The sequence below is a fragment of the Pelophylax lessonae genome (assembly GCF_965119305.1).
Source record: "Pelophylax lessonae genome assembly, chromosome: 3".
Lineage (NCBI taxonomy): Eukaryota > Metazoa > Chordata > Amphibia > Anura > Ranidae > Pelophylax > Pelophylax lessonae.
In genome coordinates, this window is record NC_138770.1 from 26,801,600 (window position 1) to 26,814,806 (window position 13,207).

General features: G+C 51.8%; 2 protein-coding genes across 2 annotated transcripts in view; both read right to left on the bottom strand.

The window, feature by feature from the left end:
• Positions 1-13,207, bottom strand: part of LOC309550260 (uncharacterized protein) — a gene marked incomplete at both ends in the record, with an annotated part of 1,652,360 nt that overhangs the window by 746,282 nt on the left and 892,871 nt on the right. The gene's annotated exons all lie outside the window — the stretch shown is intronic.
• Positions 1-13,207, bottom strand: part of LOC309549831 (uncharacterized protein) — a gene marked incomplete at its 5' end in the record, with an annotated part of 163,935 nt that overhangs the window by 48,324 nt on the left and 102,404 nt on the right. The window contains 1 exon segment of the mRNA XM_082250332.1: positions 1-949. Within this exon segment, the coding sequence (XP_082106458.1) occupies positions 1-949 (949 nt within the window).

A 13,207-nucleotide genomic window follows, 5' to 3' on the forward strand; every position in this document is an offset into this window, starting at 1 on the left:
CTCAGGACAAGAAAGTGGCTTCTCCCCCGTGTGAGTTCTTTGATGTCTGGAAAGAGTGGACTTATTTGAAAAACATTTCCGGCACTTAGGACAGGAATACGGCTTCTCCCCCGTGTGAGATCTCTGATGTATGTAAAGATGGGATTTCTGTGAAAAACATTTCCCGCACTCAGGACAACAATACGGCTTCTCCCCAGTGTGAGATCTCTGATGTGTGTAAAGAATGGACTTCTGTGAAAAACATTTCCCGCACTCAAGACAACAATACGGCTTCTCCCCTGTGTGAGATCTCTGATGTTTGTAAAGACTGGACATATGTGAAAAAAAATTCCCACACTCAGTACAGGAAAACAGTTTCTCCCCTGTGTGAGATCTCTGATGTGTATAAAGAGTGGACTTCTGTGAAAAACATTTCCCGCACTCAGGACAGGAATGCGGCTTCTCCCCTGTGTGAGATCTCTGATGTCTGTAAAGATGAAACTTCCGTGAAAAACGTTTGCCGCACTCAGGACAGGAATACGGCTTCTCCCCTGTGTGAGATCTCTGATGTCTGTAAAGATGCGACTTCAGTGAAAAACATTTCCCACACTCAGGACAGGAAAACGGCTTTTCCCCCATGTGAGATCTCTGATGTCTGTAAAGATGGGACTTCAGTGAAAAACATTTCCCACACTCAGGACAGGAAAACGGCTTTTCCCCCGTGTGAGATCTCTGATGTGTGCAAAGATGAGACTTCCGTGAAAAACATTTCCCACACTCAGGACAGGAAAACGGCTTTTCCCCCATGTGAGATCTCTGATGTGTGCGAAGATGAGACTTCCGTGAAAAACATTTCCCACACTCAGGACAAGAAAACAGCTTCTCCCCCGTGTGAGATCTCTGATGTGTGTAAAGAGAAGACTTCTGTGAAAAAGATTTCTCACACTCAGGACAGGAATACGGCTTTGTCCTGATGTGAGTTATTTTATGTTTATTAAGATGGCTTTTAAAACGGAAACACTTCCCGCACTCAGTACAGGAAAACCTCTTTTCTCTTACGTCCTCCGACAGTCGCCGCCTCTTCATATTCGTCACATATGGGTATTAGACTTTGCTCCGAAGGAGTAGCTAGGCAACAGAATATGTTAACAATAAAGCTTTAACATATCCCACCCTCAAGGGGTGGTCCCCTCAGTCAATACCCTCCTACTTCCTGCAACCATATCTCAGTTTTAATGTCTAGCTTGTCAGGAGTGGCTGGCTCTCTCTGTGCTGGGACTTTCTGTCCCAGACTCTTTCTTCTTTTTAATATTTTGTTTGAGTTTTTCTCTCTACCTTTTATTAGCTGTTATTTTGTCAGCGTTAGTTAGTTCTTCGGACGAAGAGGATCATGCGGACTGGGTCTCGGGCTGATCCCCCTGGTCGCAGGTCGTGGGTCAGTGGCTTCCCAGTCTGCCATCGAGCGTTCAGCCAGGTAACGCTCCTGGCATAGTGAACGACCCATCCCTGTTCGGTGCAGGGATGATTGGTGAGGTGGCTACCTCACTGGACGCTGTGCGGTTTCTTAACCCCCATTTTGTGCGTCTTGAATTGCGACTCTCCCTGCCTCATGTGCAGCGGCTTGTTCGCCTGTGCGGGTCCCCCACGCCATGTGAGGTAAGTGTATTTATGTGGGGACCTGTCTGTCTGGGGGGGTGTCAGTCTGGGACTGTGTAACCTGCCTCTATTCACACTGCTTGTCTCCCTATCTCTCGGCTGCATGCTGTGGGCTGCAAGGGGGGGGGGGAGCTGTATGACACTGTGTGTGTCAGGCTGGGCAGTGTGAGAGCTGTGTGCTGTGGGGCATGTTTTTTCTTGGCATGTTTGGGCATATACAGCGATCGCTGCGGCGATCTAACATGTATCCTTATATTGGATTGTATTGTGTGTTTTAATGCACTGTGGAGCGGCGTTTTCGGCGCCAAACGACGCCATTTTGCCTGCACCCACTCCGGCCGCATGGTTTACATGCATGGCGGCCATTTTCTTGTAGCCTCCATAGGCTTACATAGAGCGCCCTGGCAGCATCACTTCCTCTTTCCAGGAACACCGATCGAGGCAGCAGCAGCGGCGAGGGTCTCCTCAGGTTTTATCCTTCTGTTCTTGCTATCCATTGCCTGTGTTCAGTTTGCATATTCCCTGTGGGGGTCTCATTGTGCTTGAGTGTGGTGCGGTGGGCTGCGCTTGCCGCGCTTGCTAAAAAGGGGCAGTTAACCCTTGGTTGTCTGGCATTACAGGGGCAATGGATTCTCAGGAGGGCAAATTTCCTACAGTATTGGTGGAAAGCCAGGGGACCGCTGTTTCCCCCCCAGGGGGGGATTTAGCCACTATTGTGGCTGGCCTTGCTGCTCAGGTGCAAATGCTGGTGGCTGCTCAATCTACTAAACGGCCCAGAGTTGCTCTGTCCTCTGATTCTGAGGGTGAAGGTGATGGGGCTGTTCTGGCGGGGACCTCCTTATCGGGGTCCCGCTCCTCTCTTGATCTAGTGGGGTCTGAGGTGGAGGCTGAAGTTGAGGGGGTCGATAATTCTCCCCCTGGCTCGCCTGAAGAGCTTGCAATCATGGATGAGTTGATTGCTTCCATTAAGCAAACGCTGCGTTTGCAGGACGAAGTGTGTCCCCCCGCTGCCTTGGCGGCTTATGGGACGCAGAGAAAACGCAGGACGCCGCAGGTTTTTCCCTGCAATGCTGATTTTCAGCGCGCTGTTAAGGATCAATGGCGCGATCTGCGCAAACCTTTTGCGGTACCAAGTAAATTCAAGCTGCGTTATCCTTTTTCGCCTGCCACTGATGAACGGTGGTGTGTGCCTCCACCAGTGGATCATGCAATTGCGGTTTTGAACAAAGCCACTGCGATTCCTGCAGAGGGTTCCCCTGTTTTCCGTGATGCCACGGATAGGAGACTGGAGTCTCTTGCCCGTCATACTTATTCTGTTACGGGTTCTATGCTTAAGGCTCTGTTTGCTTCTCTCATGGCGGCCCAGGCGATCGCAAGTTGGACGCAGATGCTTAGGCGCGTCCTGGTGGCCGATTCGGCCTCGGCGGCGACCCTGGATATGGTGGATCAGATCCACCAGGGTGTCATGTATCTGTGTGATGCGGACCTGGACTTGATTCCGTTGGCTGCACGTGTGCACAGCGTGGCGGTGTTGTCTCGCCGCCTGGTTTGGTTAAAATGTTGGTCGGTGGACCAATCTTCACGTAAGACCTTAGCCAATCTGCCTTATGATGGGTCTCGCCTTTTTGGGGAGTCCCTGGATGTGTTGATTAAGGGGATCACCGGGGGTAAGAGCACTCTCTTGCCCCATTTCCCCAAGGCTAAGGGGGCTTCTGGGAAGAAGCATGCAAATTTTCGGCCCCCTCAGGGGTCCTTTCGTGCCTTTCGGCCGCACTACAAGGGCAAACCGTTCAAAGGTCAAGGCTCTCAGAAGAAGCCCTGGTCTGGGAAACAGAAGTCCGGCCAATCCGGACCTGCAGCCCATAACAGTTCGGCCTGAAGGGGCGCCCTCACCCAGTTTTGGGGTGGGGGGACGCTTGCTCGGTTTTCTTCAGCCCTGGTTGGCCCGTGTGCGGGACAGATGGGTTCTGGAAATCGTTCGATCTGGTTACAAGATCGAGTTTCTCTCTCGGCCGGAGAGCAGATTTTTTCCCTCAAATCTTCAACTGTCTCCAGAGCGCCCGCGGGACCTGCACCTGGCGGTGCGGGACCTGAGGGCTCAGGGAGTGGTGGTCCCGGTGCCTCATCGGGACAGGTTTCGGGGGTTTTATTCCAATCTGTTCACCGTGCCCAGAAAGGAGGGCAAGGTTCGTCCGATTCTGGACTTGAAGGCTCTGAACCGCTCTGTGCGGGTTCGCAAGTTCCGCATGGAATCCCTGCGGTCGGTGGTGGCTGCCCTGGTTCCGGGGGAATTCATGGCCTCCATCGATTTGAAGGATGCGTACCTTCACATCCCCGTATTCGAGGGTCATCAGAAGCACCTTCGATTTGCCATTGCGGAGGATCACTACCAGTTCGTGGCGTTGCCCTTTGGTCTCGCCTCGGCTCCGCGGGTCTTCACCAAGGTGCTTGCACCGGTTCTGGCATTATTGAGGGCCCAGGGCATTTCTGTCCTGGGGTATCTGGACGACATTCTGGTTCGGTCTGCGACCAGACAGGGTCTGGAGAAGGACCTGTCTGTCACGATGCAAACTCTGCAGGAGTTTGGTTGGACGATAAATTTTCCAAAGTCGACACTGAGTCCGTCGGTTCGTCTCCCCTATCTGGGAATGATACTGGACTCGGTGCAGGCGAAGGTCTTCCTGCCGGAAGACAAACTCAGGACTCTCCGGGAGGAAGTCAGGTCCCTCAGGGACGTTCCGAACTCGTCTCTGCGGACGTGTATGAGATGTCTGGGATTGATGGTCTCGGCCTTCGAGGCGATTCCTTTCGCACAGTTTCACACGCGGGGTCTCCAAGCGGAGATCCTGTCCAGGTGGGACGGGCGACCTCAATCTCTGGATCTTCAAATCTCGTTGAGTCTTCGCACCAGGGAAAACCTTCTGTGGTGGCTCCAGTCCCCGTTGGTGTCCGGGGGCAAGTCGTTTCGTCCGATCTCGTGGACGGTGATCACCACGGATGCCAGCCTGTCGGGCTGGGGTGGAGTTCTGGGCGTTCTGTCCGCTCAGGGGACTTGGTCGGAGGGGGAGTCTTCCCTTCCGATCAACATTCTGGAATTGCGTGCGATAAGGCTCTGTCTTCATCGCTGGACGGACCGGCTGCAGGGTTGCCCGGTTCGGGTGCAGACGGACAATGCCACGGCGGTGGCCTACATCAACCACCAAGGGGGCACCAGGAGTGCCCGAGCGGCTCGAGAAGTGGCCGACATTCTGTCTTGGGCCGAGACTCATGTCCCGGCGATAACGGCGGTTCACATTCCGGGCAGGCGGACTATCTGAGTCGCCAGACCCTGGATCAGGGGGAATGGTCTCTCCATCCGGCTGTCTTCCAGACGTTGTGCGCGAAGTGGGGTCTTCCAGAAGTGGACCTGTTCGCGTCTCGCCTCAACAACAAGGTGAAGAGGTTCGTGGCAAGGACGCGCGACCCTCGGGCAGACGCGTCGGACGCGTTAGTGGCCCCGTGGCATCAGTACAGGCTGATGTACGCGTTTCCACCGATTCAGTTGCTGTCCAGGTTCCTTCGCAGGTTACACTCGGAACGCAACACAGTGATTCTTGTGGCACCGGACTGGCCTCGCCGGTCCTGGTACGCAGACCTCGTGAATCTGGCGGTCGACGCCCCGTGGCGTCTGCCTCTTCGAGACGATCTACTGTCTCAAGGACCGATATACCATCCTGCTTTACAGTCGCTGGCTTTGACGGCCTGGCTGTTGAAACCGAGGTCCTGAAGGAGAGGGGTCTCTCTCCGGAGGTCGTTCATACTTTAATCAACGCGAGGAAGTCTTCCTCGGGGAAGGTTTATTACCGTACTTGGAAGGCCTATTTTGCCTGGTGTGAGTCCAGGGGGTTTTCACCCCGCACGTACTCGGTGTCCCGTGTGCTGTCTTTCCTTCAAACGGGTGTTGATCAGCGTTTGGCGCTGGCTACGATGAAGGGTCAGGTGTCTGCTCTGGCCGTTCTGTTTCAACGTCCCGTGGCTTCCAATCCTTTGGTTGGCACCTTTGTTCAGGGTGTGCGGCATCTGGTTCCCCCGAGGCAGGATCCTCTGCCCCCTTGGGACTTGAATCTCGTTCTCTCTGTGTTACAACGTGCTCCTTTTGAACAGATCAGGGAGATCTCGTTGTCTATGTTGTCCAAATAGGTCGCCTTTTTGGTGGCGATCACTTTGGCTCGCAGAGTGTCGGAACTGGCGGCTTTGTCCTGCAAGTCTCCGTACCTGGTTATTCATTTGGATAAGGTGGTCTTGCGACCTAATCCTTCTTTTCTGCCGAAACGAGTTTCGGAATTCCATCTTAATGAGGATATTGTCTTGCCTTCGTTGTGCACGAAGCCTAAACATCCAAAGGAGGTGAGATTGCACTCTCTGGATGTTGTTCGGGCGATAAGGGTTTACCTTAAATCGACTGAGTCTTTTCGAAAGACGGACTCCTTGTTTGTTCTTCCAGAGGGTCCTCGGAAGGGCATGGCGGCTTCGGCCTCTACCATCGCCAAATGGATCAGGCAGACCATTGAACAGGCCTATGCTTTGCAGGGGAAGGTTCCCCCTGTGCCTGTGAAGGCGCACTCTACTAGATCTCTGAGTACGTCTTGGGCCTGTCGTCATGGGGCTTCTGTAGCCCAGGTGTGTAAGGCGGCGACTTGGTCGACCGTGCACACTTTCACAAAATTCTACAAAGTAGATGTTCAGGCATCGGCGGATGCTTCCTTTGGCCGCAAGGTTCTTAGTGCGGCTGTTCCCTAGGGTCCCTTGTTGGGGACTCCTGGCTGTTGGGATAAGTTTTGTATCCCCTGGTTTTTTTGTCTTTTCCTGGGTTGTTGCTCCTGTTGAGCACTTATTTTTGCTGTTGCCCAGCTGGTTTCCTTCCTTTGGTAAGGTTCCTTTCTTTGATGTGGAGACTGCGTTGCCTTTCGGCGCGGATGCGTTTCCCACCCCTCATGTTTGCACTGCTTTGGGATGTCCCCATATGTGACGAATATGAAGAGGCGGCGACTGTCGGAGGACGTAAGAGAAAACGGAATTTTTGTAAAATCTTACCTGTAAAATTCCTTTCTCTGAGTCCTCCGACAGTCGCCGCCCCCGCCCCTCTTTTGGGGTTTGATTGTATACTCTACTGCTATTCCACTAAAACTGAGATATGGTTGCAGGAAGTAGGAGGGTATTGACTGAGGGGACCACCCCTTGAGGGTGGGATATGTTAAAGCTTTATTGTTAACATATTCTGTTGCCTAGCTACTCCTTCGGAGCAAAGTCTAATACCCATATGTGACGAATATGAAGAGGCGGCGACTGTCGGAGGACTCAGAGAAAGGAATTTTACAGGTAAGATTTTACAAAAATTCCGTTATCTGTTGGAAGGACGGCAACAGTCTGAGGTTCCTCAGGATAAGAGGAATGCGATGGCCCGGCAAAGCCCCTCACAGTCTGAGGTTCCTCAGGATAAGAGGAATACGATGGTCCGGCACTGTCCCTCACAGTCTGAGGTTCCTCAGGATAAGAGGAATACGATGGTCCAGCACTGTCCCTCACAGTCTGAGGTTCCTCAGGATAAGAGGAATACGATGGTCCGGCACCGTCCCTCACAGTCTGAGGTTCCTCAGGATAAGAGGAATACGATGGTCCAGCACTGTCCCTCACAGTCTGAGGTTCCTCAGGATAAGAGGAATACGATGGTCCATCTACACTGTGTGGTCCCAGATGGACATTTGAGGTAGCCGGGTTTTCTTCTGGACTATACTGTGTGATGTCCTCATCTTCTACTTTACAGTCTGGAGACAAAGTGAGACAATCCTCTGAGGTTTTCCTCATCTCCCGTCCATCTACTAAAATAGAAATACAAAGATTATTACTAGACATCAGCAGATTGGTTCCCCTAAACCCGGACTCCGCCCACATCAGGCAGCTTTGTCTCTGAGGATCTTACAATTCCACCCTCAAGGTAACTAGTAAATGGGTCCTCTGATCTCCTACAAGTTCATTTCTTTATTCATGGACCTTAGTCAGAGAGTGAGGAAACAATGAGAACTGTCTTTTATAGGAGTGACAGTGATGAGGGGATTATAGGACGAGTGTCCCCTCCCCCTCTATCACTCATTGCCATCTTTCCAACACAAGAAGTCCTGCACTTCCATATTTAGTCCATGATTTAGTCATGAATATCAGCAGGGCTGAGCCCTACCAGAGGTCAGAGAGTGAGGATGGGGGGGGGGGGGGGGGGAGAACAACCAAGATAAAGACTGGACTGATCCTCAAGACCACCATCATTGGGTTACCGACTCCTCCCTCATTATCACTTTTGAGTTATAAGTTTGAGGATGTTATCACATTAATATCACCATGTAAAAGGCTGTCCTCCAATAAAATTTTTAGATATAAAATGTCCAGCTGGTAGGAAATAGGTGTAACAAAAGAGAATTCATATTATGTGTATATATAGCACTGGGGATTAGAGAGCAGAAGTCAGGAGTATGTAATGTACAACAGAGAGGACTATATAATATCAGAATGATGTAATGTACAACATGGAGTATATAATTCAGGGGTCAGGAGTAGGTAATGTACAACACAGAGTATATAGTGCAAGGGTCAGGAGTATGTAATTTACAACAGAGTATACAGTGTGGGGGTCAGGAGTATGGAATGTACAACATAGAATATATAGTGCAGGGGTCAGCAGTATGTAATGTACAACAGAGTATATAGTGCGGGGGTCAGGAGTATGTAATGTACAATATAAATTATATAGTAGCTGAAGTCAGGACTATGTAATGTACAACATAGAGTATATAGTGCAGGGGTCAGGAGTATGTAATATACAATGTAAATTATACAGTGTAGGGGTCAGGACTCATAAGTCAGGCACAGCCAGTGAACAGCAGAGTAAGTAACCCCGGAGAATTGCTCTATCTGGGTATGGGGAAGGAAATCTAAAGCATATATCCCAGGCATTGCCTGTAGAAGGTCACCTATAGCCCAGGACGAACATGCCAAACTGCGCCCCCCAATATGTATGAGCATTATGTGTCAGCAAAAATCCCCCCCCCCCCATAAAAAAAAACATTGGGCACTAATCTGCATGACCATCCCTACTAGCACAAACTCCCCCCCCCCCCCCCAAAAAAAAATAGAATTTTTGTAAAAACTTACCGTAAAATTCTTTTCTGTCCTCTGACAGACGCAGCCCATTCCTAGTTTCATCACAATTGGGTAATGGCGCCCTCTGCAGGAGCAGGCTATGTAGTGAAACTTAATTTTAAAAACTTTAGCTAGACACACCCTTAGTGGCTGTCCCTTCAGACAATACCCCAGACACATATAGCTTACTAATCAGTTTCGTAGCAAGCAGTACAGGAAATACAACCTACCCCAAAATAGAGGGGCGGGGGCTGCGTCTGTCAGAGGACTCTTACGTCCTCCTAGTTTCATCACAATTGGGATGTCCCAAAGCAGTGTAGGTGTGAGGGGTGGGAACAAATTCAAAAAAGAAAACGGTAACGTGTCCACAAGGCCAGAAAAAATGTAGCCAACAGGGCAATAGAAGCTCAACCAAAAGGAGCTAACCCCAAAACAAAAATTCACCCCAGGAAGAGAAAAGCAAGTCTCTTCAACAAATACAGCCTGTAAAATTCTGCGGCCAAAGGAAGCATCCGAGGATGCCATCACGTCAATCTTGTAGAATTTGGTAAAAGTGTGCACAGACGACCAGGTCGCCGCTTTACACACCTGAGCCACAGAAGCCTGATGGCGAAAAGCCCAAGAGGCACTCATAACTCTAGTAGAATGCGCCCTCATAGGGAAAGGAGGTACCTGACCCTTCAGTGAATAGGCCTGCACAATAGTCTGTCTGATCCATTTGGAAAGGGTTGCTGCGTCAAACCCTTACGAGGTCCCTCAGGAAGGACAAACAGGGAATCAGACTACCTAAAAGAGTCCGTGGCTAACAGGTAAACCCTGATCGCCCGGACCACATCCAGCGAATGCAAAGCAAATTCCTTGGGATGCTAGGGCTTTGCACAAAGCGAAGGCAAAACGATAACCTCATTGAGGTGGAAGGCAGACACCACCTTAGGGAGAAAGGATTGGTTGGGTCGCAGAACTACCTCATCCCCATGAACGACCAGATAAGGCAAACGGCAGGACAGAGCCGCCAACTCAGACACTCTGCGAGCAGAGGTAATAGCCACCAGAAAAGCAACGTTCTGGGAAAACACAGGCAGAGAGATTTCTCTGATATTTTCAAAGGGGGTCATTGCAAAACGGACAAAACCATATTCAGATCCCACGGAGGCAAATGGGATCTCCTAGCAGGAGCCAGATGACGCACCCCTTGAATAAAGGTGCAAATAAGTGAATTAGTTGCCAAGGAACGCTGGAAGTAAATGGCCAAGGCCGACACCTGACCTTCAAAATGTGAAACGTTGGTCCACTCCTTTCTGCAAGAAAGCCAAGACCCCCGCCACCGAAAAAGGAGCGAGAATGCAACCCCTGTGACTCACACCAGGCAAAGAATGCCTTCCAGGTACGATAATTCTTCCTGGAGGTAGCCTTCCGAGCACTCAGCAAGGCAGGAATCACCGCATCGGAGAGACCTCTGACTCTCAAGCCGTTAAAGCCAGAGACCGGAAAGTAGGATGGAAGACCAGCCCCTGAGACAGCAGATATTCCCTCAGAGGCAGCCGCCAAAGAGTCTGACGACCATCTTTACAAGGTCTGCGTACGAAGACCGGCGAGGCCAGTCTGGGTCCACCCGAATTACCTGCTCCTCTTCCAACGCCAATCTGCGGAGGAACTCGGACAACAGCTGAATCGGAGGAAAGGCACAAAGCAGCCAATACCAGTGCCAAGGCACAACCAACGTGCCAGAGGATCTCGAGCCCTGGCCACAAACCTTTCGACCTTTCTATTCCGACGAGACGCAAACAGATCCACTTCCGGTGTCCCCCACCAGGAACGGAACACCTCTGGATGCAGGGACCCTTCCCCCTGATCCAAGGACTGACGACTCAGATAGTCCGCCTGCCAGTTCTCCACTCCAGGAATGTGAACAGCAGAGAGAGATGGAACGCGCGCCTCGGCCCAAGTCAGAATTTCAGCCACTTCCTGGGCCGGCCAGGCACTCCTGGTGCTCCCTTGATGATCGACGTAAGCCACAGCCGTGGCATTGTGGGACTGTCCTCGAACTGGGAGATCGTGCAGCCGAGGCGCGCAAAGGAGCAAACAGAGAACGAACGCCTTGAGCTCCAGGACAGAGATCGGTGAGAAAGATCGACAGATCGCCAAACAGGGTCGGGTGATAACCCGCTCTCAACAGGAAATCGTCCAGATACCCGAGGACCGCAATCCCTTTGTGCGGGAACAAGGCTAACACCCGGTCAAAAAACCTTGGTGAAGACTCAGTGATCCCGGGCACCGAGAACAGCGGTGAAGAAAAAAACCCTGAAACCTTTCCTGCCTAGGAACCGACACCACCACACCCCAGGATCCCAAGAACCTGTCTGCCGGGAGAGACCGAAACGCAGTCCTGAACCCCGAACAAATTAGTTCGTGAACCCAAGTGTCCTGAACCAGAGATGCCCAGGGTTCCAAAAGGCAACCCAGATGTCCCCCTACCCCCGAATTGCGTGAGGGTTTCCCTTAATGCAGAGGAGGAATCATCTGCAGAGCCGGATTGGCTAGTCTCTGGCCCATCCGGCTTTTCCTCTCCGGAGGCTCTGAACGGTGTACCTTTTTCCTGCGTCCCTGAGGCACGAAAAAGCCCCCAGTGAGCCTTAAAGGAAGGTCCCCACTTATCTCGGGGTGCCTTATCCTTCACGGATTGGAGGAGAAGAGTACTCTAACCCCCTGTGAGACCCTTAATCATCTCATCCAAGGAGTCTCCAAAAAGGCATTTCCCCAAATAGGGGAGATCAGACAGGGTCTTCTTAGAAGCATGGTCCGCCGACCAGCTCTTAAGCCACACCATGCGGCGGAGTGCAATCCCCACCGTAGAAACTCTTCTGACCAGCGGAGACTCGTCCAGGGCCGCGTCACACAGATACACAAAGGCCTGGGCCATTTGATCCGTGAGCTCAATGAGAGTCGGGGCAACCAACTCAGCCAGCAAGTTGCTCTTAGGCACCTCGATCCATTCATGTAACCGTCTGTGAAACCAGTACAGGAGCGAACACCGGCTTGAGGAGCGAGGCCGCCAACAAGTACAGGTGGCGGGAAAGTGATTCCATGCGCCTGTCCATCGGGTCTTTAAACACCGGGGAGTCCTCCACGGGCACCACCGTGGATTTATTCAACTTGGAAACAGTGTGGTCCCCCTTAGGAGACACTGTCCAGCGATTGGAAACTGGGTCCGCAAAGGGGTAGCGGCATTGAAAATGCTTTGGCACTGCCAGCATGTGCTTAATGCGCCGCCACTGTTCGTTCACAATATCGTGAAACACCTCGCGGGAAAACCTGACCCGACTTCTGGGCTTTGCGGGAGCCAAAGACAACCCCCTTCCTGACTGGGTGGGCTCATCATCAATATTCAAAGTCTCCCTGACAGAGCGAACCAGTGCTTCAACCAAAACGCATTCCCCACGCAGCAGCGGAGGACGACCCATTCTTCTCACCATCCAAGTTGGAGGACAGGGATCCCTCAGGGAGGGCAGTGTCCATGGCAACCACATCAGGCTCTGAATCAGAAGACTGAGAGGGCATCGACCGTTTTTGAATATTAACTTGTGACATGACAAGATCAACTTTGGACGCCAAAGTTTCAATGGCTGCAGACAAGGAGGCTAGGGAAGGTGACATAGATGTCCCAGATGCACACACAAGATCAGTGGGTAAATTGTCACTCTGGGACTCCATGTTGGCAAAGAAATAAAAAAGGAACGCTGGCCCTTTAAATCCATGGTAGCGGCCTGCACCGCTATCCCGCACTGCCGCTGGAGTCCCCCTTTAAGAAGTAATTAAACTGATTAAGCTAAATGTGTCTGAAGGAATGCCCCAAAAGACCTCCTTACTGTGCCTGAAAAACTCAGCAACTGCTCTCCACGCTTGTCTTGCAGCAAGTGAAAATGGCAGGAGGAAGTGACCAAACATCACTAGAGGCCGAACTGCCCTGAGCCACACAAACATGGTGCCAATAGAAAGTATAGGAGAAACACAGGGGAAATGGCTACCGCCCTCACAATACGGCCTGCCCACATCCAAGATGGCACCGGAAAACGGCGCAAACACACAGCAATGCAAAAAATGTCTGCTGCCCTTACATTGATTTCAGCCAGGCTGCCCACACCCAAAATGGCGGCCAAAAACAGCGCCAGCAATCAAGAGCCCAGGCCACCGTGGGAATCCACCACAGAAAACCCCCCAGGACAAGGTATGAGCCATACACCCCCACAAACTTAGGACGCCGCTAGAGCGCCCCCACATGGAGCAGGGAGGCAGGGTCTAGCCTGACCAGACAGGGGGATCTTACAGAGACCGCAGCTCTGACATCCCCAGGAGAGGGCCCACATTTTCCCCACACATAACTGTCCTAGGGACACAGGGGGCG